At 38.2% G+C, this 26,145-nt stretch overlaps 1 protein-coding gene across 2 annotated transcripts in view; it reads right to left on the reverse strand.

Moving 5' to 3' along the window:
- Nucleotides 1-26,145, reverse strand: part of GALNTL6 (polypeptide N-acetylgalactosaminyltransferase like 6) — a 964,301-nt gene that overhangs the window by 19,337 nt on the left and 918,819 nt on the right. For both annotated transcript variants that reach the window (XM_081077650.1, XM_081077651.1), the window contains exon 11: nt 7,261-7,377. In XM_081077650.1, coding sequence (XP_080933776.1) covers nt 7,261-7,377 — 117 coding nt within the window. The remainder of the gene's footprint in view (nt 1-7,260; nt 7,378-26,145) is intronic.

The following is a 26,145-nucleotide window of genomic DNA, read 5'->3' on the forward strand; positions in this document are numbered from 1 at the left end:
GAAGGAGGAGGAAGAAGAAACTCTTCAATGAAATTCTTCACATTCTTCATTTAGATAAAATGTTACTGGATCAAATGCTACACAGTTAGCCTAAGTAAACAGATGAGCTGAAAAAATACCAGGAGTTCAGCTGGATTGAAGCTAGCACCTTGAAAAATTTGATTTAAATGAAAGCTAAGCTTGATGAAGTAAAGAACAGGCAAATTAATTGCCTGGGGTTGGTAAGAGTAATTCTGCATGGCAATGTGAAAAAATTTGGACTGTAACTCACAGTGAGAGATATAGTTTACACACACACACACACACACACACACACACACACACACACACACACACTCCTGTAAAGGAAGTGTATTTTCTTGAGTTTGACCTGGACAACCACTGGAGAGGTGCAATAGGAAAAATCCTTAAATAGGAAAACAAACTAGATGAACCCTATGATTTCTTCCAATTCTAAAATTTCAGTAAGGTTATATAATTCTTACTATAGGATTTAGGGCAGGTCTGTCTGTGTGAAGTCAAACTGAATAGCAAAATAAAGAGGTGTCAAGGAGCCCCTGTTGATACAAAAGCAAACACAATGCTGAACTGTATATAGGTAATACACTTTGCCCCTCTACTGACCAGGCCCTCAGTATATTTCAGTTTTTAAGTACTACCTAGGAAAGAAAATGTAGAGGACATGGTGAAATTCCAGGGATGGCTAAAAAATAAAAAAAATAAACAAAACAAAAACAAAAAAAACACCCCAAAGATACAAACAAAACAACAACCAAAAAAACAACAACAAAAACAACAACAACAACAAAACCAAAAATAATTAAATGGTGGGGAAACTACAGAAAACTTGAAAGAACTGGGGTAAATGATCTAAAACAATATGAAAAAAAATGATCTAAATCAAATATATAAAAGTTGATTGAGTAATGGCCAGTGACTATATTCTGTTTCCCCAGAAGACAGGGCAAAAGAGAATGTTTTAAATAGAAGGACAAGGGATTTTAGGTTAGGTTAGTTATGAAGAACTGTGTAATCTCTTTTCCTAGCTTTTTTTTCTTTTTAAATATGATTGGCCTGAGACATTTTTAGATTCATTCAAATCCTGGGCAGAGGAGTAACTTCTCACAGAAAAATGTTTATTCAACATGTCTGATTTTGATCACTCCCTCCAACTCAGAACTCACTAAAATACCATGCTCCTGTTATCCTATAACTCTATCTTGCCCATGTCCCTCATTTATTTTCCCATCTCTTCAACAGAGGTGATGCTCGGAGTTTTCCCTTGGTCCGACTGTCCTTGCACCTTCTCTGGTTGGTCTTGAACATGCTCAGTCCAACTCTTGACAACTGATAACTCATCATCCTTGTCATGTCTAACTCTATGTAGGATTTCCCAACTGCACGTCCCATGGTCATCTCAGATTCAACATACTCTAAATTCAATTGATTTCTTGTCTTCTAAGCCTGTTTCTACTCCTATATTTTGTTTTAGTCGATGTTCAGATCATTCAACTTGTCAATGTGGGTGTGTCTTTAATTCTTTTGTCTCCCTCACTCTCCTCCTCTAGTCAATTACCAAGTCTTGCCATTTTTGTCTTTTAAATATAGCTGAAGTAGTCCCTTCCTTTCTATTTCCACTACCATTGCTCTCAACATTTCTTCTCTGGACAACTAAAATGACCTCCTACTTAGTTTATTCCCCACCTTCCTTTTTAAATTCCTTCCAATCTCTCCCTCCTTAGTATCCAGAGAAGTGTGTCTGAAATGCCTATTTGACTATGTTACCTCTCAACCTAAAAATCCTCAATATTTTCCTGTAACCCTTAGAGAATAAAGTTCAAACTCCTTAACATATAATGAACCCTCCACAATCTTGCCTTTGCCATTTTTTTTCCAGCTGTGTGTCTTCCCTCGAGCTTAGGTTCCAGCAACAAGAAAACATCTGCAGTCCCTTGCACTAATCAGGCTTTTCCCTTCTGTGACTTTGTTCATGGGTGTCCCCCTGGTTGGAAGGTCAGCACTCACCAGCCAACCCAGTGAGTGCTCATCTTTCTTTAAGATTCAGTTCAGCTTTCCATTCCCCCAGGCGGCCTTCCTCTTTGAACCCCTTACTTCTCCCCATCCCTTAATTTATTTCATCATGATTGTCCATTTACATTTCTGTATCTCTCACTAGACAGTGAGATATTTAATGGAAGGAATCATATTTTTTTTTAATCTTTGTATTTCCAGCACCCAGAACAGTTCAGAATAAATGTCCAATAAAATTTCTACCAAATAAACGAACACTTGCCTCATTATATTAACAGAAAGTGTATTGAGATAACTTTCAAATGAATAAATTAGTCTTTTTAGTCCCTCAAATGAATTTGTGCTGTTTGTTCCTAATTACAACACTATCAACCATAATTATTATTTGTAAAACTTTCAACTTCAGTGATTCTAGGCTTAGTTACCTATTACTGGAAAAGAAATTTCCTGGCCTATAAGCCTGCCATTAGCACTAATTAAATCTTTGTTTTATTCAAATATCAAATTTCCTTGATACTATAAGCAGTCCAACCAATGCAGAAACCAGTGGCCTTTACTGGTTTGTCTATTTCCCTCTTTGTCTCTCTCTCTCTTTTTGTTTTTTATGCAGTAAGTCCTCACTTATTGCCATTGATAGGTTCTGTGACTTTAAGGAAAATGACATAATGAAAGCAGTTTTACCTTAGGCCAATTGACATAAACGAGAGTGAATTTTCTACAGCATCTCATCAATGTTATAATAAAACAACGCTATTCGAGGACCTGCTGTTCTCTTACAAGGCCAGAGCTGAAAGGGACTGTAATGATTACCTAGCACTTCTCTCATTATATAGTTGAGGAAAATCAGGCCTGCAGAGGTTAAATGGCTTTAGAGACAGTTTTTCTTACTTATTACTTTCTTATGTTTTATTTAACTTACTTTTTAACAAATGGATCTCTTAGGTCCAAAGAGAAATTAACATCAATATTGCTGTGCTAAAGCAAACGTATGCAAATTTGTATCTTGGACAGATTTATTTATGTATTGTCACAATTGTATCTCAGGACATCCTTAGGTGACTTTTATTTCTTGTTTCTAGGTTTGTTGTTATAGTACAACAATCATTCTTAGATTTGTGGACTGATTGTTAGCCTGTAGTCTTTAGTATTTTATTTATTATTATTATTATTATTATTATTATTATTATCATTATCATCATCATCGTCATCACCTGGTTATCACTTTCCTGCATCCCACGTGATACATCTTTGGATTATATCAATTTTTATTCTTCTGCATCTATCATTAGCTAAAATTTTTCTCTCTTACGTTTTTGAAATGCTTTCTGTTGCCATTTATCTTATCCTAATGGCCATGTCAAACCAATCAAGCATTGAGTGTTTCATTCATTAGGCACACTGCTGTGTGTGAAATCTTGTCAAAGCAGAAGCAAGCAGACATTATGAAAGCATTGTCCTGTTTGCTTTGGGTGGCGTTATTATGACACGCAGAGTTTGTCTCCTACCTCTGGGCTGTTCCTTACTGACAGAAGAACTTAGATTTCACTCAGGATTCCTGGATGACAACTTGAATTTTTTCAACCTCAAATCACTCAATTTTAGAGTAAATTGATGTTAATTTCTCTATTTCCTTCTTTTAAGTTATGCATTTAAACATAGATTCAGAATGATGCATAACTCATACTTTTTTGCTTTAATATTATCGTGATACAGTCGCCTGCATCTGTACAGTTTTGTATGAATAAGCTCACTGGACTTGGTATTGCAAACAGACTTCTTATCTTAATCTTGCTACCTTGACTTGAGATGGAAAATATTTTTCTCTCTGTGGGTAGTGATATCTGATTTCACTGTTACATGGTTGGCAGAAATCTGAGATGGTGCACGTTCCTTCTTCCTATTTGCACCCATCAGTGTGCTCTATCCTGAGAGTGAGATTGTGTGTCCCAGAATCTGTCCTTTCACTACGTGCAGTGACCTGCTTCCACCTCTTCGCACATCTCTCCAGGTCTCAGAAAGGGAACATTTGCCTGCTTCCTCAGGCAGTGCTTCCTCCCCAGGATGAGATCAGAGCCTGCTGCCTGGCCAAACAACCACAGAGGAATCCTCTCCTCTCCTCTCCCCTCCCCTCCTCTCCTCTCCCCTACATTTCCCTCCCCTCCCCTCCCCTCCCCTATGCTCGCCTCTCCCAGGGACTCATAATGGTGGTTAGGGAGTATTCTTCCCAGACCTACAGTCTTACTACGGTCTAATTTTAGTTTTCTTTCTTGGTCCCTAAAGGAAACTGAAATCCAGCACACAATGCTATAGTGATATCACACAGCTGAATAGATGGCTCTGGAAAGATGAATCACACACTTGCTTCCTTCATAGAAGATAAATTAGTCATCACTGGTGTTCTGTAACAAAAGAGATTTTCTTATAAAGGTGCTTCAATGGACTCTCATTTATTTCCCATATAACTATTGTGTTTATTCATTTGTTTTATTTTTGCCATTTTTATTTTAAAAGGGATCATTTCAACCCGAACAAGTGCCCCTTTTGTGTTCTTTGAATGCTTTCAAATCAAAAAGAATACCTATAATTTTTCTGTCGTAATATACTTCCTTCCTTATTCTGGAATTTTAATCTAAATGTGGACGAATGAGTGCCAGTTCTTGTAAGTTACTGAGTAATACATTGAACGAAGCTTACAGCTAATTACTAGAAAACAAAGCAGCTTGCAATGTTTTAACCTCCAAGTCAATACACATATGTGGTGATACATATTTCAAATATGATTCATTTTTCACCTCCCATCAACCTGTTTAATCTTCTGTAGCTCTGTTTTCAGAGTCTCTAGAGATTGGAAATCTTTAACGAGATTTATTAACTGGTCTCTTTAGTTCCTCTTAGGTAGTTGTCTGCTTGTCTAGTGCTGCCCTCTGCTGACTATTTTTTGAATTACATGCCATAGATTTTTGCAGTTGTAGCCTCGGTGGGGGGGCGGGGGAATGAACCAACAATTTTTAAAGTGTATATGCCATATAGTTGGTTTTATATATATCTATATAAATATATATACACATATATATACATATTTACACACACACATGCATATTTTCAGTTGTCAGATAAAATCTGCAGTCCAGAGCATATTTCATTCTAGAACATTCCAGAGGACAGAAATATTAAACTTGATTCAGGCATTCAGGTATGCATATTTCATATCAACCAGCTGGCTAGGTGCGTTTTCTGGTTGCGCTGAATAGAGGTGGTCGAGAGGAATTTAGCCCTACAAAGATTTTCCTTATAGTATGCTCTTTTTCTTTCTCTTTTTGAAAATATCCTTGTCCTCTCTAGATGCCAGTCTTCCTGATAGGCCTCTGGAGCCTTCTCTCTTGCTCTCAGGCTGAAGTCAGAATTGCTTCTTGGAGGTAACAGGCCAACACTATTTCTCACATCCCTGGTAACATCCCTTGGTGCTCATAGAAAGAGGGAGGAAGGAGGCAAGTCAGATTTTACTGACATTTCATTCCTATCAGTAGATCCTGGGGCTGCAGTCTTCTTAAAAACCCATCTGATAAGTGTGCACACACTGCAGGACGTAGTCCAGTGAACGATAAACAATATTTGGTGTTTGGCAGCTGCTCTGGGTCTGAGAGAGGTTTCTAATTTGGTATTAGTATACAGCGCTCCGTGGGAAGGAATTCTGAGAAGGCGGAAAGGAAAGTATATTTACTCCGCACCTACTACATGGGCAAGATGTCATGTCATAGGCATTACTTCTTCTCCTAATAACCCCCTGTTTGTGAAATGGATACGACTATCCCTTTTAAAGATGGAGGAACTATGGCCTAGACAGATTTAACATCTTCACTAGGATACATTGGTTAAACTGGCTGAAATCCAGGTTGGCCTGATTGCAAGGCGCACGGTCCTCCTAGAACACCGCTTGGATGTGGGAGGAGAGTACGAGGATTAGATTACCAGCAGGGTGGGGGGCTGTGTTGGTTCAGCGATTGTGCTGTGAACATGGTTCACTGCTGCTGTCCTAAATGTTGCTGCTGTCCACTGTAATGCAGGCTGGAGGTGGAAGAGGAAGGAACAGGTGTGAAGGACGTGCCACCATGCTGACTCTTAGCACACCTGAACACTGGGATAGCCTAGGCTGGGGACAGTGGGTCTTTACTAGTTTAATAAAGAAGATAGATGCCTGAGGAATATAGTGAACAGAATAGAACTAATGCCTCCCTGGAAACTGCTTGTCGACTATTTGGTTTCCATAAGACAGGCGTTAAGGACCATTCTGGGGAACAGAAAACACAGGCATCAGGATGTACTATCCTGAACTTGGAATATGTCCTTTTGCAGAGGGAGAGAGGGGTGTAGGATGGGGAAAAGCGGTTCAACAGTATCTGTACGTTTTATTAAAAAAACAATATATGGCAATAGCTGTCGGTACTTGTTAAATTTGCATGACATGTACACAAATGTCTGCTATACTATTTTTTATAGTTTCCTATTTGAAATATTTTATAATTAAAAATTAAAACATGGAAACAGAGCAGACATGGTTCTATCCACTATCTTTTCTCTCTTACAGATGACACAGTGTGAGGAAAGCCCTTACAAGGACTGTCTAGTTTCAAAGCAGATCAGGAATCATACCTCACTTCATAAACTGAGCTGCACTGAAATGTTTTTAAATCAAAAACAAGAAATTATTTTAACGTAACCCATGAAATCCATGTTGGGGTATGATTCGCTCAAAGTTATCCTTCATGTGTAAGATTACAAACTACTACAACAACAAAAAGTGTATGTAAAGTATTCAGCTAGGGAAAAATAAGATTAGATAAAGTCACACAAACTTCTAGAATAACAAAGAGTTTTTCATTAGAACCACGGAATTTAGTTGGAGGAGTTCCACAGCACTCTATAGGCTTTACATGGTTTGAAAACCATCATTCTGGGAAAGGAAATATAAGCCTAGGGTCACAATCAACATTCCTACTATCCTTTCTGTTATGGAAAGCACACTTTTATACATTATCTCAATGATCGCAACTGCTCTGAGAAGAAACAGAAACAAAGAAGTTAAGTGTTTCACTTAATTGCAGAGCTGGTTGGTGACAGAAACAGGACCTCACCCCAGGTCCCACATATCCCATCTGACATGTGTTCCCACTGTATCCCTCACACCTGCCTCAGACCCCAAACTCCCATGACTTCTGGGAGCTGACATACCTGTTCATGAGACCACGTCCTTTCAGAACCATCCTTGACACAGATGTCCAGCCTTAGCTCGGTTCCTGTGGCTCCATGTTTGCTGTCCACACAGAGATTGGCTGCCACATTTCGAATCTGTGGAGAGAAGAAAGGATGAGCTTGATGCTGTTTTTTATTTTACCCCGTTTCCGACAATGCTGGTATAGATTCTGCAGTTGTTTTTTTACATTACGTGGTTATTGAATGGTGCCTTAAGTCTATGTGGAATTTATGGTGAAAAAACCGAGGAAATAAATAGAACATGGTCTGGTCTACGTGTAAAAGAACATGAGATGGCTGAACAGGGAAACTGCAGCCACAAAGGAATGTGTGAAATGCAACATCGGGAGCAGCATCGAGTTCATGACTTTCGTAAAATGGGAGATTTTCCCCCCGTTTTCAGATAGTTCTTCACTTGGAATTAGTTATCGTCTTGCTGAAAAGCGTCTTCTGCCAGTACCACATGTCTCCTGGGACAGAGACCTAACACGAGGCAGGTAATACAGGTGAAGTGTGCGAGGGGACTGAGTGAATCACCAAGTACTGCATGGCTCTGCACAGGATATGGGACCTTATGGTTCAGTTTGTCTGGACGGTCGTGGTCTACGCCTGGGTGATAAATTCTAAAGGTCACCCCGGAGTATTCGTAAAATAGAAAAGTCAGCACTAGTGGTGCAATGCAATACCAAACCAAGAGTCTCTACGTTGAACTTCGAAAAGTTGCAGAATGAGAAAAAAAAATGACTGCTAATTTTTTTTTTTACGATTATTATATTAACACTGATATAAGGAACTAAATAGTTAGGGAAAAGGGTAGACTCTGTGTCTGCCGTATCAACGGCAGAAACAGCAGCAGAAAGTTTGGACCTAGGCGTGTCCGTTTGTTGAATCTTCCCACCTGATGATCTTACCAATCCTACTGTTAGCATCAGATCCTGTAATAGAGCTGGATGTTGTTTATAGTTTGTTACTTAGGTGTATATGCTTGGATAAGCCCATTTGTCTCATCCCTTTTTTTATGGCTTTATATAGTCCTGGATTATAATAATCCTTTTAGATGCTGGTAAGAATAGATACAAGAACAGGATATACTCAGCTGCTCATTTTAGTCAAGGTTCTTTGACCCAGAATGAGGGTCTGACCTGAGTTTATCCTACTGGGGGTGGGGCAGTGAGGTGGAGAAAAGATGGTTAGGAAGTACACTGGGTAACGTGAAAGTGATGCTGGGGTGAGATGGCAGTGGAGGGAGCTAGTTCAGATTTCATTTACTTTAGGAGTAGAGGTTGATATGACGTCATTCAGGAGGGAATGTGGTGGGTACCAGTTTCCTTATTGAGGGAATTTGGCAACTGCTTGAGTTCACCTTGCACTACTGTCAGGGTCTCCGACCCTGATGACAGGGAATGTGAAATAATGTAGGATACAGGGCAACAGTTCTTAACCTAGTTTGGCTTATACCTCTTGGAGAATCTCAGGCAAACTGTGAACACTTTTTCAAACACAAATGAAATGTAAGGAAATACATACAAGCACTTTTGCATTCATTTTCCTACAATGCATAGGTTCCCAGTTTGAAACCTAAATTAGGGAAAACGCTTGCCTCTCACCCACCCCTTGCAAACTAATTGCATTTCCCCTCAGTAGTGTGGGGGAAATCATGAACTCAGCTGGTGTTGAAGTGCCCTGATTCACTCTCACTTTTTTTTCTTTTTTTTTTTTTAAGCTTTTCTCTGCTTTCTTTAAACACATACTAGGGAGGAACTTTACTATGGAATTTGGGGAGCCAACCTTCAAATATGCCTTTTGTAAAATCAGGGCCTTGATGTGTGAAACAGTTTCGTTTGGTGAAACAGAAATACCTAGAAGGTCAAAAGTTTCATTTTGCTTTCGCTGTCTTGAGCCTGGCATTTTCTGTAAAGCTCCTATTTGATCTCCTTATCTGAGTGCAGAGTGTTGATTTCTAAAGCTGTCTTTAACCTGAGAGCTGCCTGCCAGAACTCGGAGCAGGACTGTCTTTTCACTCGTGGGCCATTTAACTCACAGACACACTCTTCTTAGAGAATCAGCATCAGTATATGCCAAAGACCTCTTCAGGGCACTTTTGTTCCCTCTACTTGAGACTAGGAGCTCTGAATTACATTTAGGAAAAAAGCAGCTGCTTATAGGTTTATGGCTGCTTGGCCACAGAGAGCGACGTTTGTTCTCCTTTGTCAGCTGGCATCGCGCTCACTCACCAGAGAGGCTCTGCTCTTGGAAAAGGAGGATGTGGGGAGTAAAAGAACATACACAAGCCAGGGACACCGAGTGGCAAGTCTGCCAGATCTGCCTGTGATTCACACCAAAGCTTATCAGAGAGCCTTGTTTTGTTTCTAAACGCTCGGAGCTTCGAAAGGGCTCTGGCAGGAATGGAGGAGACCCCATTTTTTAAACTCTTGAATTTTCTAAATTCTCACTCAAATGATGCTGGGTAGATTATGGGCTAAGCTGCTTTGGAAGCCGAATTTCAAGTTTCAAAGGCATAACTGTCTACATCTGTGTAAATTCCAGCAAACAATGGTGCCAGAGAGGAAATGCTGACAGTTCAAGATCAGATAGAGCCTTGGATGCAAGATTCATATCAGTCCATTCTCACATGCTTCTCGCTCCCTTTTCTATTTATTCCCACCTCTTCAGCACATATTCATATGTTCTCCTCTTGCTCACAAACACAACTCCATCCTAATAAATAGGTAAATAAGATTCCAACAGAATATTTACTTACTCATTCGAATAAAGTTTAAGAAATATAGACAAGAAAATTTATAAATGATTTATTGGGCTCAGTCTCTGGCTGTAGGTAGTAGAACCATTCACACATGTACACACACTCCAAATCTTGGACGTGGAATGACAAGATCTATGACAGAATAGATCATTTTCATGCTTTATTCCTTTGATGCCCAGCTTCAGGGTTTGACACCATTAAAACTGTCAAGGAATCCTGAGAGACACTGAACATGATTAGGAAGTAAGGTGGTGCTTGATGAGGAATGGGAGGGAAGAAGAAAAATAGGGGAAAAGGGAATCAGGACGTGTGACAGGATTACAGAGATAATCTCCTTTTGGGTGAGGATTAGGAAAAGGTTTTGGAAGAGAGGAAAGGATTTCTTAGGTATGCAAGAGAAGTCAGGCTCAGTTTGAACGTTTTTTTCTTTCCTCACACACAGGTTTTATAAAAGGTACAAGGGAAGAGGAGTGTGGTATAAACTCCAAGGTGGCCAGTTGGTGTAGGGTAGGTAATTTAATTGGTTGTTAGGGAGACAAGCCTCAGTTTAACAAATGAGAGAGCATTGTTTGCTAATTCCCTCCATAGCTTTGGGGTCTTTTAAGTAAGAAGTAGTGGGTCTATGATTCATTTAACAAATATTTATTAAGTGTCTGCTATGTCCCAGGCACTATGCTACATCCTGGGTATACAGTGAAAAATAAAAGAAGAATCGGTTCCCGTTTGGTCTAATGAGGACATTAGCGAACATACTTGATACTCCAAATTATTTCTGTCCATGAATCTTTAATGTGGCAAAAGGAATCAAGATGCTCCCCTTTTACGGACTGTAGTTAATTTTAGAATGTAAATTCACATGCAGAACTAGAAAGAAAGAAGAAGACCCAAGTGTTATACGGAGAGAGAACTGAATAGAGACCAAGCAAGTCTGGATTCTGCTCATCAGGCACAAACAAATTTCCCTTACATGTTAGCCATGCACTCCTTTTCAAAGCTTAGCATAGCCATTTATTAAAAAGTCAACATTTTAGGAGTGCTTCTGAATGAAAGGCACTTTGAGATGCCCTGATGGAGATTCAAAGACAAAGGAAAAACAGCCTCTGCTCTCAAGGAGCCCACAGTCTGACTGGGGCGACATCACTCAGAAGGCATTTCGTTAGATTACTAAACACTAAGTGCGGACTGAAGAGGAAATGATCAATTCTGAGCGAGACAGTTTGGAACACTTTGGAGAGCGGATGACTTTGAAATGGGCTCTGGAGGACGAGTAGAATTGAATCTCGGGAGTGAAATGACAGGACATGGTAGCCTTAGGAATCAGAAATGTACATAAAAATGGAGATTTGAGAGGAGACAGCCCTTTTTAGGGAATGGCTCATACTTGGTATGGCTCAATATGAGGTTTATAAAATGAGGACAATCATGCCTCAGAGGGTAGTTGTGAGGATTAAACTGATATATATATATATATATATATATATATATATATATATATATATATATATATATATATATATCCGAAGTGCTTGCTCAGTGTCTGGTACACTTTAGGTGGTCAGTCAATGTTAGCTACTATTTATTTGTTTACTTTTTCAGCTGAATCGACTATAATGGTCAATGGGGTGATGTCACCGTCAGATTATATTTCTGTTATACTACGAGATGTCCCACTGGCCCTTCAAATACAAAGAGACCACCACTGAACAAGCCATGGCCTGTCACTCCCGATCTATTTTTCCACTGTGGATCACTTGTTAATCTTGATAGTGTCATAAGCATCCTCCCAAGATCTCAGTCCGGCAAACTGAGTGGCAACCTGGATATACCCATACTTCACCCCCATTGCTGTCCCAATCAATTAGCTGTCTCTGTTGATTCTAGACCTTAATACTGAATGTTCCATTCCTTTCCTCTCCTTTCCAGTCTCACAGGACTTCAACACCTCCTCATGGGCTTTAAAAAAAATTGTAGTAAAATATACGTAATATGATTTTTTCCATTTTAACCATTTTTAAGTGTAAAAGTCAGTGGCATTAAGGACATTCAACATTCTGCATCGCCATCACCACTGTCTATTTCCATCATCCCAAATGGCAACTCTGTAACCAGTAAGCAATAACTTCCCCATTTCCCCCACTCCTGGTAACCTCTAGTTTACTGACACTATGAATTTGTCTAGATACCTCAGATAAGTGGACCATGTTTGTCCTCTGTATAATTTATTTCACTTAGCATAATGTTTTCAAGGTTTATCTATATTGTACCATAAACCAGAGCTTCATTCCTTTTTAAGGTTGAATATTTCATTGCATGCAATATCTATATCACCTATGCCTATATCTATCAATCATATTTTGTTTATCCATTCATCCATTGATGGACACTTGGGTTGTTTCAACCTTTTGGCTATTGTGAATAATGATACACATATGTGAGCATTGGCATATATGAGTATATCTATTTGCATACTTGTTTTCAGTTCTCTTGGGTATTTAAGAACGAGTGGAACTGTTGGGTCATATAGTAATTCTATGTTTATCTTTTTGAGGAACTCCCATAATATTTTTCATAGTGACTATACCATGTTACACTCCCATCAGCAATGCACGGTAGTTCTAATTTTTCACATTCTTGCCAATGCTTATTTTTTATTTTTAATAATACTCATCCTAGTGGATGTGAAGTGGTATCTCATTATGGTTTTGATTTACATTTCCCTAATGACTAATGATGTTGAACATCTTTTCATGTATTTATTCGGCATTTGTATGTGTTCTATGGGAAAACTTCTATTCAAGTTCTTTCCCCATTTCGAATTAAGGTATTTCATTTTTTGTTGTTGCTGAGTTGTAGGAATTCTTTATATATTCTGGATATTAATCCCTTATCTGATCTTTGGTTTGCAAATATTCTCTCCTAACTTGTAGGTTGCCTTTTCACTCTGTTGATATTGTCTTGATGCACAAAAGTTTTCATTTTTGATCAAGTTCAAATTATCTATATTTTCTTTTGTTGTCTATTTTTGGCGTCATATTAAGAAGCCATTGCCAAATCCAATGCCATGAAGATTTCCCCATATGTTTTATTTTAAGAATTTTATAATTTTGGCCCATGTCTTTGATCCATTTTGAGTTAAAATTTATATATGGTATAAGATAAAGTTCCAACCTCATTCTTTTGCATGTGGATGTATTAGTTTGCTAGGGCTGCCATAATAAAATACCACAAATTAGGTGGCTTAAACAACAGAAACTTATTGTTTTGCAGTTCTAATAGCTGAAATTCTGATATCGAGGTGTTGCCACAGTTAATTCCTTCTGAGGGATGTGAAGGAGAATATGTTGGTTACATCCCTTTCTCCTAGTTTCCAGTGGTTGGTGGCAACCTTTGGCACTTTTTTTTTTGACTTGTAGATATATCACCCCAATTTCTGCCTTCATCTTCACACAGCATTTTCCTTGTATATAAGTCTATGTCCAAATTTTTTCTTGTTTTTAAGGACACCAGTCATATTGGATTAGGGGCCTGCTCTACTTTAGTATAACCTCATCTTAACTAATCACATCTACCCCCTTTCCAAATAAGGTTACATTTGGAGGTACTGGGGATTAGGACTTCAACATATGAATTCTAGGGGGGGCATAATTCAACCCATTAACAGTGGAGAGCAAGAACTTTCCAAGCACCATTTGTTCAACCATTTGTCCTTTCCCCATTGAGGGTTTCTTTTTGGGCTCTCTAATGTATTCCAATGGTCTATGTATCTGTCCTTATGTCAGTACTGCACTTTTTCCTTCAGCTTTATTGAGATATTGTTGATGTACCTACGTATAAATTTGAAGTGTACAACGTGATGATTTGATACACATATGTATTGTGAAATGATTATCATAATAAGGGTAGTTAACAACTCCATATCCTCACATAATTATTGTTTTTTTGTGTGGTGATAACATCTAAGATTTACTGTCTTAACAGCTTTCAAGTGTATAATACAGTACTGTTAATTATAGTTACCATGCTGTACATTAGCTCTCTAGAACTTATGTTATAGCTGGAAGTTTGTATTCTATGATTACCATCCCCCTGATAATGATCATTCTATTTTTTATTTCTATGAATTCAGCTTTTCTAGATTCCACACATAAGTGAGAGCATTTGTCTGTCTCTGTCTGACTTATTATACTTAGCATCATGCCCTCAAGGCCTCTGAGTATTGTTGCAAAAGGCAAGATTTCCTTCTTTTTTTTATGGCTGAATAGTAGTATTCTATTGTGTGAATATACCACATTTTCTTTATCCTGTCATCCATCAATGGATACTCAGCTTGTTTTTCTATCTTAGCTATTGTGAATAATGCTGCAGTGACCATGGGGGTGCAGATATTTCTTTGAGATAATGATTCATTTCCTTTGGATATGTACCCAGAAGTGGGCTTGCTTAATCATATGTGTATCACACTTTTTGGATTACTGTAGCTTTGTGTTAAGTTTTGAATTTATGAAGTGTGAGTTCTCCAACTTTGTTCTGTTTCAAGATTGTTTTGGCTATTCAGGGGTCCTTCAGATTGCATAGGAATTTTAGAACGAGTTTTTCTATTGCTGCAAAAATGCCTTTGGAGTTTTGATAGAAATTGCATTGAGTCTATAGTTCTTTGGGTAGTACTGACACAGTATTTTTGGGTAATTAACACTAGTGTCTTCAAATCCATGAACAGGGATGTCTTTCCATCTACTTAGATATTTTAAAATTTCCTTCAGCAGTGTTTTGTAGTTTTTGATGTACACCTCTTTTGTGTTATTAGTTAAATTTATTTTTATATTTACTTATTTTTGGAGAGAAGTATAATATGAAGTTGGACAATTAAGTTCACGAACTCATCCTAGAAAAAGTGCTACATACGTCACTGCTGAATATCACTAGGGTCACCTTTGAAGTACTCCCCTTGGTAAGCTATAAACTGACACCAATGCCTAGTCCACCCTTCAAAGCAATTTTGGAACTCTTTTTCTGGAATGGCCATCAGAGCTTGTATTACCCTTGATGTCCTGAATGTCATTAAAATGTCTTCCTTTCAATATTTTCTTTATCTTTAGGGAAAGAAAGAAGTCATTGGGGGCCAGATCAGGTGAGTAGGGAGGGTGTTCCAATACAGTGATTTGTTTACTGGCTAAAAACCCTCACAGACAGTGCTGTGTGAGCTGGTACATTGTCGTGATGCAAGAGCCATGAATTATTAGCAAAAAGTTCAGGTCGTCTTACTTTTTCATACTTCCAAATAGTAAACTTGGTTAACTGTTTGTCCAGTTGGTACAAATTCATAATGAATAATCCCTCTGATATCAGAAAAAAGTTAGCAACATTGCTTCAACAAGTTCATGAACTTAATTGTCATACCTAGTACATATAAGAACATAGATGCTAGAATTAGATTGCCTAGGTGTAGTTTGATTTTACCAGTTACTAGCTGTTTGACTTAGTTAGGCAAGTTACTTAACTTCTTTTTGTCTTAGTTTTTTTCTTTTGTAAAATGAAGATAATAATACTTGCCTGATAAATTTGATGTGAGAATTAAATGAGATTGTACATGTAAGGTGATTAGTGCCTGGCCCACATAAAGTACTCAATAAATGTTAGCTTTATAGCAGTACTAGTCTCGGTAGCATAGGAATGCAGTGAGAATTGAAACTGGGGACACATATTGGTGACCTTTTGTGAAGGGTCTTAAACATCAAGATAAAGAATTTAGAACTTGTTCTGTTGGTAGAGGGAATTATTAGAATTATTGAGAAGAAAACTTGTTTTAGACAATAACTTCTGGTGTTAATAGGAAAGATGGATTGAGAGTTATGCAATTGGAAGTATGGGTACCAGTTCTAATTGAAAATCAGAACTTGAACTATGGTAGTGGTAGTGATAGAATATACCAAAGAATGTATTTTTTCAAAGGAAGAAACATATTCCATGTGCATCTTTCAGATAGCATTTACAGGACTTGACAACAATTTGCACGTGGATAAATGAAGAAGACATGCTGAGTTTTAGGTGTCTTTGTGACATCCATAAATAGACATCCAGAGGTCTGAAGTATGGAAAAGAAGTCAGGGTAAGAAATGAAGATTTGGAAATTGTCTGCTGTGCCAATTATTAATATATCGCCTCTCAACTCCAAATCTATCCCTTTTGCCTTGCTTAGTGATACTCAGGATGGACCTTGTAGATGTTTTTTCCTTGCTAACAGCTGCAATTTTAGACATTACCAATAGAGGGCGATGGAAGGACACTGGAAAGGCAGAGGAAGAGGAAGGGTCTTTCCTTCTTTTGTGTGGGTGCTGGTTTTCCACGTGATAGTCAGCAAATGGATGAGTGGTGTCAAAGTAGCTCTTACCTAGTGGCTCTCACAGGGTAGCAGCTGCTGCTGTCTCCTGCGAGTTTCTTCACCACCAGCAGGCCGCATGTTTATAGTTCATAGCAAATGAGGCTTGAATCTCCACCTTGGTGGGGAAGGTGGGGGTGGGCTCGTCCAAATTTCTAAGTTCCTGCCTTGCTCACATTCCCTCAGCCCTAAAGGTGGTTACTGCTTGCTGAAGTTGCTGCTTCCGTACTCTTTAGAGTCCTTTTTAACCCTTTTACTAGTTAACAATTATTTTTACATTAAAATGTCTCTCTTCAAATTATTGAGGTGATTTCTGTCTCCTGACTGGACCCTGATTGATGTGACCGTACATGAGGAATAATTAAAGTCAAAGAAGGATATGCTATCACACAAGCAAAGAATATGAAGATTGAGGATGGAATTCTGGGGAATGCTTTTTTTGAGAAATGGGCGAAGAAAATAGCTAAGGAAAAGAAAGGCAGAGTCAGAGGTAAATCAGAAAGAAGACAGAGAGAAGAATTTCACGGAGTGTATGTAGGTGGGTAAGGGGTCAACAGTGTTATATTCTACAGAGTGGCCAAGCAGTAGGAGGGCTGGAAGAGGCTGTTGGATCTGGTGGTTATGGAGTCACTGGTGGCTTTTTCAAGGACAATTTCTGTGATGTAATGAATGAAGGCAGAAGACAGAATGCCAAGGGGACTGAAGGACATTGGGGGTGAAACTTAGAGTCAGCCAATGGAAGCTTCTCTTTCAAGAATCTTGACAGTGATGGGAACAATAGGTACAGGGGAAAAGCAGAATGAAAGAGAAACAAAATTTTTGGGATGGGGATACTTGATGACACAATTATATATAAGCCCTGCCCTAATTCATATAAGATTCAAAAATTTTTTGAAGTACTTTTACAAATTAAAAACAGTATATAAATATAAAGCACTGCTTTCATTATCTCTCTTCCCCCTTTTTTACACACTTGTTCTCTAATTTAAAAATGAAGGCTAATGTCTTTTTCTTGTACAAAGCATTAAGTTAAAAGGGGCCATACACACTGATTTGCCTGTTTTCTTAAAAAAATATTTAATTTTTCAGTTACAGTTGACCCTCAATATTATTTTATATTAGTTTCAGATGTGTGCATAGTGGTTAGACATTTATACAATGTAAGCAGTGATCCCCCAATTGGTCTAGTACACCCCTGGCACTATACATAGTTGTTGCAATATTATTGACTATTGCTTTCATTATCCTTACAGGACATTTCACTTTTTAAGGTCCTGCCTTATGGCCATCACACCATCTTTGCTTGAACAGAACCATTCCATCTCTAATTGCTTTGTGCTAGTGATGCCCATGACTACTGGTAGAGACCAACTACTGCCTTTCCTTAAAATTATGCCTATAGAAATTTTCTTCCTATCTTATGCACATTTTCCTCTTCTGAATTTACCATAAGAGTAACTGCTTTGGCATCTCTCTTTTGTGCTGGGATTTACTACAACTTCTCATTTCAGAAGCCTGGCTTACATTATGCAAAAAAAAAAAAAAAAAGACGAGCTGATGGCCTTCAGATGTATGTGTGTTCTACTCCAATAATTTAGTCTTTTTCTAAAACTATGTCCTGCTACTTGAAGTTAGGCATTGTGAGTATTGCTTGTGGAACACATCCTGCATCGGAATAAAAATTTTAAATTCTCGATTGTTTGCCAAAAACAATTTGATTTTCACAAACAGATGCAGAGGAAGATTTGTGTAAATAAGCCATGTCTAATTGAGGTTAAGGTAAGCAACTGTTCTCTGATAGAAGAAAAAGAAATGAGAGTACGTATTTCATACAAAACCTGGGTGCTTTCACAACCATTATTTCACTTCTTAATTTGCAATATCGCCATGTTATGTATTCATTCACATTTGCAACTGGGGCTCTAGGAAAAGAAATAGTTTGTCCAAGATCATACAACCAAGAGATGGCAGAAAGGATATGTACCCATATCTCTGTGTCCTAGACCTTTGCTTTCTTCACCATGTTATGGTAATGTTTATAATTAATTCACCAGAAAAGTGCAATTTTGAGGGCTAAATCTGTGCCAAATGCTTTACTGAGATCAAAGGCATATATGGAGATTAAAATAGGCTATGAATCCTTGGGTTCAGAGAAGAGGTGATCCTAGTCTAAAATTGGGTTGGACTATGATCTAGATAGAGAGAGTGAAGCAGGGTTAAAAATAAAATCACTTTAATGCCCAGGGAGCTTTGGGAAAGCCATTGGCCAAACGAAGGGATGGAGAAGTGATGATCAAGTCATTGAGGTCCAAGACTGAAAGTAAGACCCGAAAATAAGACCTAGCTGGACAATCAGCTCTAATGCATCTTTGAAGGAAGATTTTACAGTGAGAGTTCAAGAATATCTGCAGGGAAACTTGTCAAAAGATATCTGAAAGTCAGGAAAGGCATTTTAAGTCAGGAGTTAATACGTGTTTTCTAGTATTCTGTGGAAAGAAGGAATCTAAAGGAAGAGCTATTGCCATTATACTAATAGTCCTAATTACACCTGCATCGGGAGGGTCAAGAGCAGGGAATGCTGCTTTGAAGGCAAATGCAAGCCACCGGAGAAGCTGGCTTGTGGGCTGTGGAGGCAGCACGGCCCCGTTTCAGCTGCAAATTATGGGAAGAAACCCCAGAGTGGACTGGAAGCCAGAAATGGTTGGTCATCACACCTCCTGCACCGTCACTCAGAAAATGGCATGGCGCCATCTGCTCAGACTGAGCCACATTGTGCTGGGCAAACACTGCATCTTTTACCTAATGTCTTGACATCTAAAATTCCTGTCATTTTTCTCCCGGAGTACTGCTTTATGAATATAAACACTTCTCCTGATGGTTAGATTCACCTAGGAATTGCCAATAAATCTAAGATTTGCTCCAGTTCCAGTATAATCATGAAAAGTCACTTTCAACATTATCCTCGAAGCCAAGGTCAATAGCCCTAGGCATTAAAAATAAAGCAACTTTTTAGTATACTTGAAAAACTACTCATACAACACAGTGTCTAGATGAAATAATTCTTCCTTTGAGTTCAGGCCAGGCCATTGAAATGTGGGAAGGTTTAAAAGCTTGTCTAATGTAGAGATGTTAAGCTCTTGTGTAAAATTCAGGACCATTAATTAATGAAGATCTGTGATCAAAATCATAGAGTTGATTCTGAGAAGGATGTGATCTTTTGACCCTGGACAGCATTGCAGCAAAATCCCTGAGACACATGAAAATTTATGGGCTTTTAAAGTTCTCCAGAGAAGTGGTTTCTCTTGAACTCATTCTTGAGTTTAATAGCCATCCCTCTAAGGAAGGTCAGCAAATTGTCCTTATTTTCAAGTAAGGTAATTCAGGGTCTGAGTTCTTAATTGTAAATTTCATCACTGTTAAGCATAGTCAGCACATTAAAAAGAGGTGAATTGGTTTTTTTAAGGGGAAAAAAGTGGAAATGTCAACTTACATTTGGGATTCTAAACTATGACATAACATTTATAAAATATTTCATGGTCTAACTACTTCCCTGAAATAGTTCACTGTGGGCCTTAGGTTATGAAGCCACATTATTTCCATTTTGCAGTGGACAAAACAGTAGTCGTAAAAAACATTTCCACCCCCTTCTTACCTCCAGCCACAAAAATCAAAACAAATGGGGAACAGAAATAGTGAGATTTGAAGGCCTAGCCTTACAACCCCAAGTCACATGGACTGGCACACCATCACTGTGTCTTGTACAAGGGGAATTCATACAAAACGAATGAGGAAAATGGATTACTATTTCCTATAAAAAAGCAAATGTATTGCTTCCAAACCAATGACAACAGAAATTCTACTCTGGGGTACCCTTGTATGCAAAATTAGTGAAGTAATCGCAAAATGCTCGAATGCTCTCTGGTCAGCTTTTCTGTCGGGTTACCTCAAGTCACTGAGTCTTTCTTGGGGAGAAGCTGTGACTTAATCATTTCTGTAATGCCAGTACCTGGCATAGTTTTTGGTATCTAATGTATTTGTCAGCTAGGCCTGACATAGCAAAATACCCAGTAGACTGGGTGGCCTAAACAATAGAAATTTATTTCTCAGTTCTGGAAGCTAGAAGTCCAAAATCAAGGTGCCAGCAGGTTTGGTTTCCTCTGTGACCTCTTCTTGGCTTGAAGATGGCAGCTTCATCCCTGCATCCCCACATGGCCTTTTCTCTGTGCCTGCATGTACCTGGTGTCTCTTCCTTTTATTATAAGGACTCCGGTCCTATTAGGGTTCAACCTTTAGGACCTCATTCAACTTTGCCTCCTTCAAGGCTTTATCTCCAAATATAGTTACATTGTTGAAGGGTTAGGGCTTCAATGTATGAATTTTGGGGAACATAATTCAGTCTATAACTATGGTACTTACTCAATAATTGCCTTTTAAGTAAAGAAAAAGGTTCACTATTTTTCTAGTTAGTTTCTCTGTTGCCGAATGAGAGAGGTCACAATGACAGCTATTTATTATTATTCCTGCAATTGATCTTAGGGTTTTACAAAGAAGCTTCACCAAACATTGAATTTTTCAAATGATTTAGAAAGAATTTATCGCGAGGCGGTTTTGTTGGATGTGTTTAATATCCACTATCTGTTACAACATCCATACCAGTCTTATTCAGGAGATTGCTAGAGTCTCAAAGCCACTTGCTTACATTCATCTCTCAAATCCCTCACCCAAATCCTGACTCATCTCCTCTTATTGCTGGAATTAGATCATGGGCAAAGCTCTAGCAATGACTTTTTGAGTCACAGGTGGCCCTCCACCTGAATGTGATACTTGCCTGGTTTAATATTGTGAGCCAGGTCTTAATTTTTTTCATTCCAGGTTGTCAGTATCATTTCATGTATGTGATTTTTAACTTCTTTTGGGTCACAGACTCTTTTTGAAAATATGATGAAAGCTATGGACTCTCCAGAAAAATGTTCCTATGTAGTGCAGATGCAACGTATTCTTGCTTTATATATCCGGTGGCTCATAAAGACTGTTTCATGTGTTAATTATACATGTAGCTTTCTCTCCCACTCCTCCAACACACAGACACATGGGAGCTGAGAATTTGCTCTTTGGAATATAGGATGTGATACTTTCCCTGTACCCATGGGTATTGGCAGACCAGAAAGTGGTTGTAGCGTGTGCTTAAAACAAAACAAAACAACTGAGAGACGTCTCATTAAAAAATAGTTATTCTCTTGAACCTCTGCCTCTTGTATGATTTAGTAATGTGTTGCTTCCTCCATCCATTTGCAATGCAAATCAGGATGTCTGCAGCAGTAAATAATAATCCACATTTTATGCAGAACTATGCTCAGTGATTTTCATGGATTATTTCATTTAATCTTCACAACAACTCTATGAGGTAGGTACTATCGTATTCTTATTTTACAATGAAAAAACCAAGGTGTATCAGTTTCCTGTAGCTGCTGTGACAAATTACCACAAGTCTGGTGGCTTGAAACAAATGAAATGTATTTTCTCACAGTTTGGGAGGCCAGATGTCCAAAATCAAGGTGTTGGCTGTGCTGTGCTCCCTTTAAAGGCTTTAAGGGAGATTTTATTCCTTGCTTCTTCCAGCTGCTGGTGGATGTTGTCATTGTTTGGCTTTTGGCTACTCACTCCAATCTCTCACATGGCCTTCTCCTCATCTTTATCAGTCTCTTCTCTGTGTCTCTCTTATGAGGACACTTGTCATTGGATTTAGGATCCACCTAGTTAGTCCAGGATATCTCATCTTGAGGTTCTTAATTCCATCAGCAAAGACCCTTTTCCCAAATAAAGTCACATTCACAGGCTCTGGGAATTAGGATATGGACATATTTCTTTTTGGCCGGCCACCATTCAACCTGCTACCTGAGGCATATATAGGTTATATTAATAGTAAGCCAGGGGTAAACCTGGAATCCCAACATTTATGATAGAGCCTTAAGAGCCTGTGAAAACCTCACGCTCGGTAACTGCAGACTTCAGAGCCTCCTCTTGGCTTATTCTCAGTCAGAAGGACAATTGTATCGGGTGCTAATTGCTCACTTGCTGAGAGGTCAGGGCCCAGTTCAGTATTAGTCTCAGTTCCAGAGGAACTATGAAACTTGACTCATACAAAAAATAAAGAGGCCGAGGCCAGGACAATAGGGCCAAATATTGCTTCAGGTGTAGAGTGCTGACCTCTAGTGTCCCTCCTTGCATTCCAGGGTGAGATGCTCCATGGAACTCAAGCCATGGGGAAAGAAGAGAAAGGGCTTGGGGGAGCCTTGGAAGCCTGCTGAGCTGTAGCTGGGACTTGCTTGGGCAGAAAGGCAATGTTCCTATGGAAATATTTGGCTAAAATAGGATGCATGCTGAAAGAAATGAAAGAAGACATAAATAAATGGAAAGACATCCATGCTCATAGATTGGAAGACAATATTGTTAAGATATTAATACTATTTAAAGCAATCTATAGATTCAGTGCAATTCTTATGAAAGTCTCAATAATATCTTTTGGCAAAAATAAAGAAATCAATTCTTAAACTCATATGGAATCTCAAGAGATCTGGAATAGTGAACACAATCTTGAAAAAACAAAAAAAAACAACACTATTGGAGGACCCACATTTTCTGATTTCAAAACATACTATAATGGTACAGTAATCCAAACAGTTGGTCATAAAGACAGACATGGACCAATGGAATAGAATAGAGAGCACAGAAATCAACCCTCCCTTATATGGTCAAATGGTTTTCCACAAAGGTGGCAAGATCACTCATTGGGAGAAAAGAATCTTTTCAACAAATTGTTTTGGGAAAACTGGATGTCCATATGCAAAAGAATGAAATTAGACTTTTATCTTGCACCCAAACACAAGGCTTAACTCAAAATGGATCAAAGACCTGAATGTAAGAGCTAAAACGACATGACACTTAGAAGAAAATATAGGAGAAAAGCTTTATGGCATTGGATTTGATAATGATTCTTGGATATGACACTGAAAGCACAGGCAACAAATAAAAAAAATGATAAATTGGACTTCATTAAAATGAAAAACTTTTATGTATCAAGGGAAACTATTAGCAGAGTGTAAAGTTACATAACGGGAGATAACGTTTGCAAACCACATATCCCATAAAGGGGTTAATGTCCAGAATATATAGAGAGCTCCTAAAACTCAACAACAAAACAGCAAACAACCTAATTAAAAAATGGGCCAGAGATTTGAATAGACATTTCTCCAAAGAAGATACACAATGGCCCATACACACATGGAATGGTGCTCACCATCACTTATCATTGGGGAAATGTTAATCAAAACCATATTGAGATACCCCTTTATGTCCATTAGGATTATTATCAAACAAAACAGAAAACAACAAGTCTTGGTGAGGATGTAGAGAAATTGGTCGTTGTAAGTAGCAAACATTTTATTTTTATTTTCCCCTCTCTAATCCTGCTTTATGTGAAATTAACTACCTTCAAATACATACTATCTTCTTTAAAAACTACGATTGTGCATTGCTGGTGGGAATATAAAATGGCGTAGCTGCTATAGAAAACAGTATGGCGGTGCCTAAAAACATTAACCAGAATTCTCATATCACTTAGCAATTCCACTTTTGGGTATATAAACAAAATAATTGATAGCAAAGACTTGAACAAATATTTGTATACCCATGTTCATAGCAACATTAGTCACTATAGCCAAAAATGTGGAAACAACCCAAATATCCATTAATGGATGAATGGATAAACAAAATGTGGTATATATGTATAACAGAATATTATTCAGCCTTAAAATGGGATGAAATTCTGATACATGCTACAACATGGATGAACCTTGAAGATATGCTAAGTGAAATAAGCCAGCCCCCAAAGGACAAACATTGTGTGATTCTACTTATATGAGGCAACAGGAACAGTTAAACTTGTAGAAACAGAAAATAGAATAGAGGTTACCAGAGGCTCGGGGGAGAAGGAAATGGGGACTTTACTTAATGGGTACAGAGTTTCCTCTTCGGCTGATGAATAGTTCTGGAAATGAATGTTGGTGACAGTTATACAACAATGTGAGGATACTTAATGCCACTGAACTATACACTTAAAAAGGGTTAAAAAGGTAAATTTTATGTTATGTTTTACCATAATTTAAAAAAATACAGTGATTATTTGATGGTGATTGGAGCAATTGCTTTTGCTTTCTGCAAATCCATGAAAGAGAAAAAGCTAAGTGGGGTTTGGAGGGGAGTGGCAGGTCATATAAGGCAGGACCTAATTCCTTTGTTTTTGGGTAGATATTAGAAAAGACATCTCAATAGGGCTTTTGAGTGAATAAAATGTTCTCAATGTATTTAGAACTTATTATATCTCACTTCAACAATGTATTTCATGCCATTTTACACATAAGGAAAAGGGTTACAAAGATATATAGCATTACATGTTTTTCTATGATGGTACATAAAATTGTTTTAGGGGAGACAACTGTCTGGAAATTCCCCCAAAGGACTGGGATGACTTCTCAGTGCAGGGAGGAAGTTAAGACCAGGTGCAAGTGGCAAACATTTTATTTTTATTTTCCCCTCTTTAATCCTGCTTTATGTGAAATTGACCACCTTCAAATACATACTATCTTCTTTAAAAACAATTAAGATTGTTTTATTTAATGTACAGCTCAAATAGTCACAGCCAATCTTTCCAGCTGTATCACCAGTGTTTTGTAAGCAAGCTGGGCAGCTCAAAGGGTTCCTAAACTCATAGAAAATACTCTAATAAGCAAAAAAAGGCAAAGTCTGCTTTTAAATTTGTAAGCAATTTTATAATCTATTTGGAGAGGGAGAGCTAGAAAGAGAGAGAAGAAAGGAGGATTTGAAAAATGGGAGACTTGTGATTTCCTCTGCTCAATGTAACCCAAGTGTAGGCTAGATATGAACTTGAACTCTTCAACCCCCATCATTTGCTCGTTCAGAATGTCATGATTGAGTCTGACACTATTACAAGAAAGCACGTGTTGAAAACATGAACTATTCTATAAAGTTTACGAATCGCAGTATGATTTCAAACGCTAATTTTATTTTACTGGTGAGACAGGAGAAAGTCCTCTAGACAACTAATAACCAGTGCTCCAACAGGGGGGTGGGGAGAGAGAGAGAGAGAGAGAGAGAGAGAGAGAGAGAGAGAGAGAGAGAGAGAGAGAGAGAGAGAGAGAGAGAGAGAGAGAGAGAGAGAGAGAGAGATTCAGGCAGTCAAAGAGGCGCCATCTGCTCATAAATTATACAGTATTATGTTATTCCACACCAGTTCTAGGATAGAGCTAATAAATATCCTAAATATACAATTTGAGTAAAATATTGCACTTTTGAGGCATTATGCCATTCAAACATGATAGGATGTGATGATGTGTTTCAATACTCGTATAGTGATTTTAGCTTGAGGGTACCAGTAAAATGAAAATGCTGATGCTGTGCCTTAAACATAACCAAAATGTATGCTTGTGCTTTCTCTTTTCCTATTGTTATCATGTTCCCACATACTTTCAAAGGCAATGGATTTGAAAAAAGTATTTATTATGAACATTTCTATGCACAAAACACCCACCTTTGAAAACCATCAGCATTTTGTCATACTTTGTTCATCTAGTCATGTCCCAGTTTCCTTTTCTTGCTGGAGAATTTTAAAGCAAACCCCACACATCATGTCATTACTAAATAGTTT

Source organism: Rhinolophus hipposideros (assembly GCF_964194185.1).
Source record: "Rhinolophus hipposideros genome assembly, chromosome: 16".
Classification (NCBI taxonomy): Eukaryota; Metazoa; Chordata; class Mammalia; order Chiroptera; family Rhinolophidae; genus Rhinolophus; species Rhinolophus hipposideros.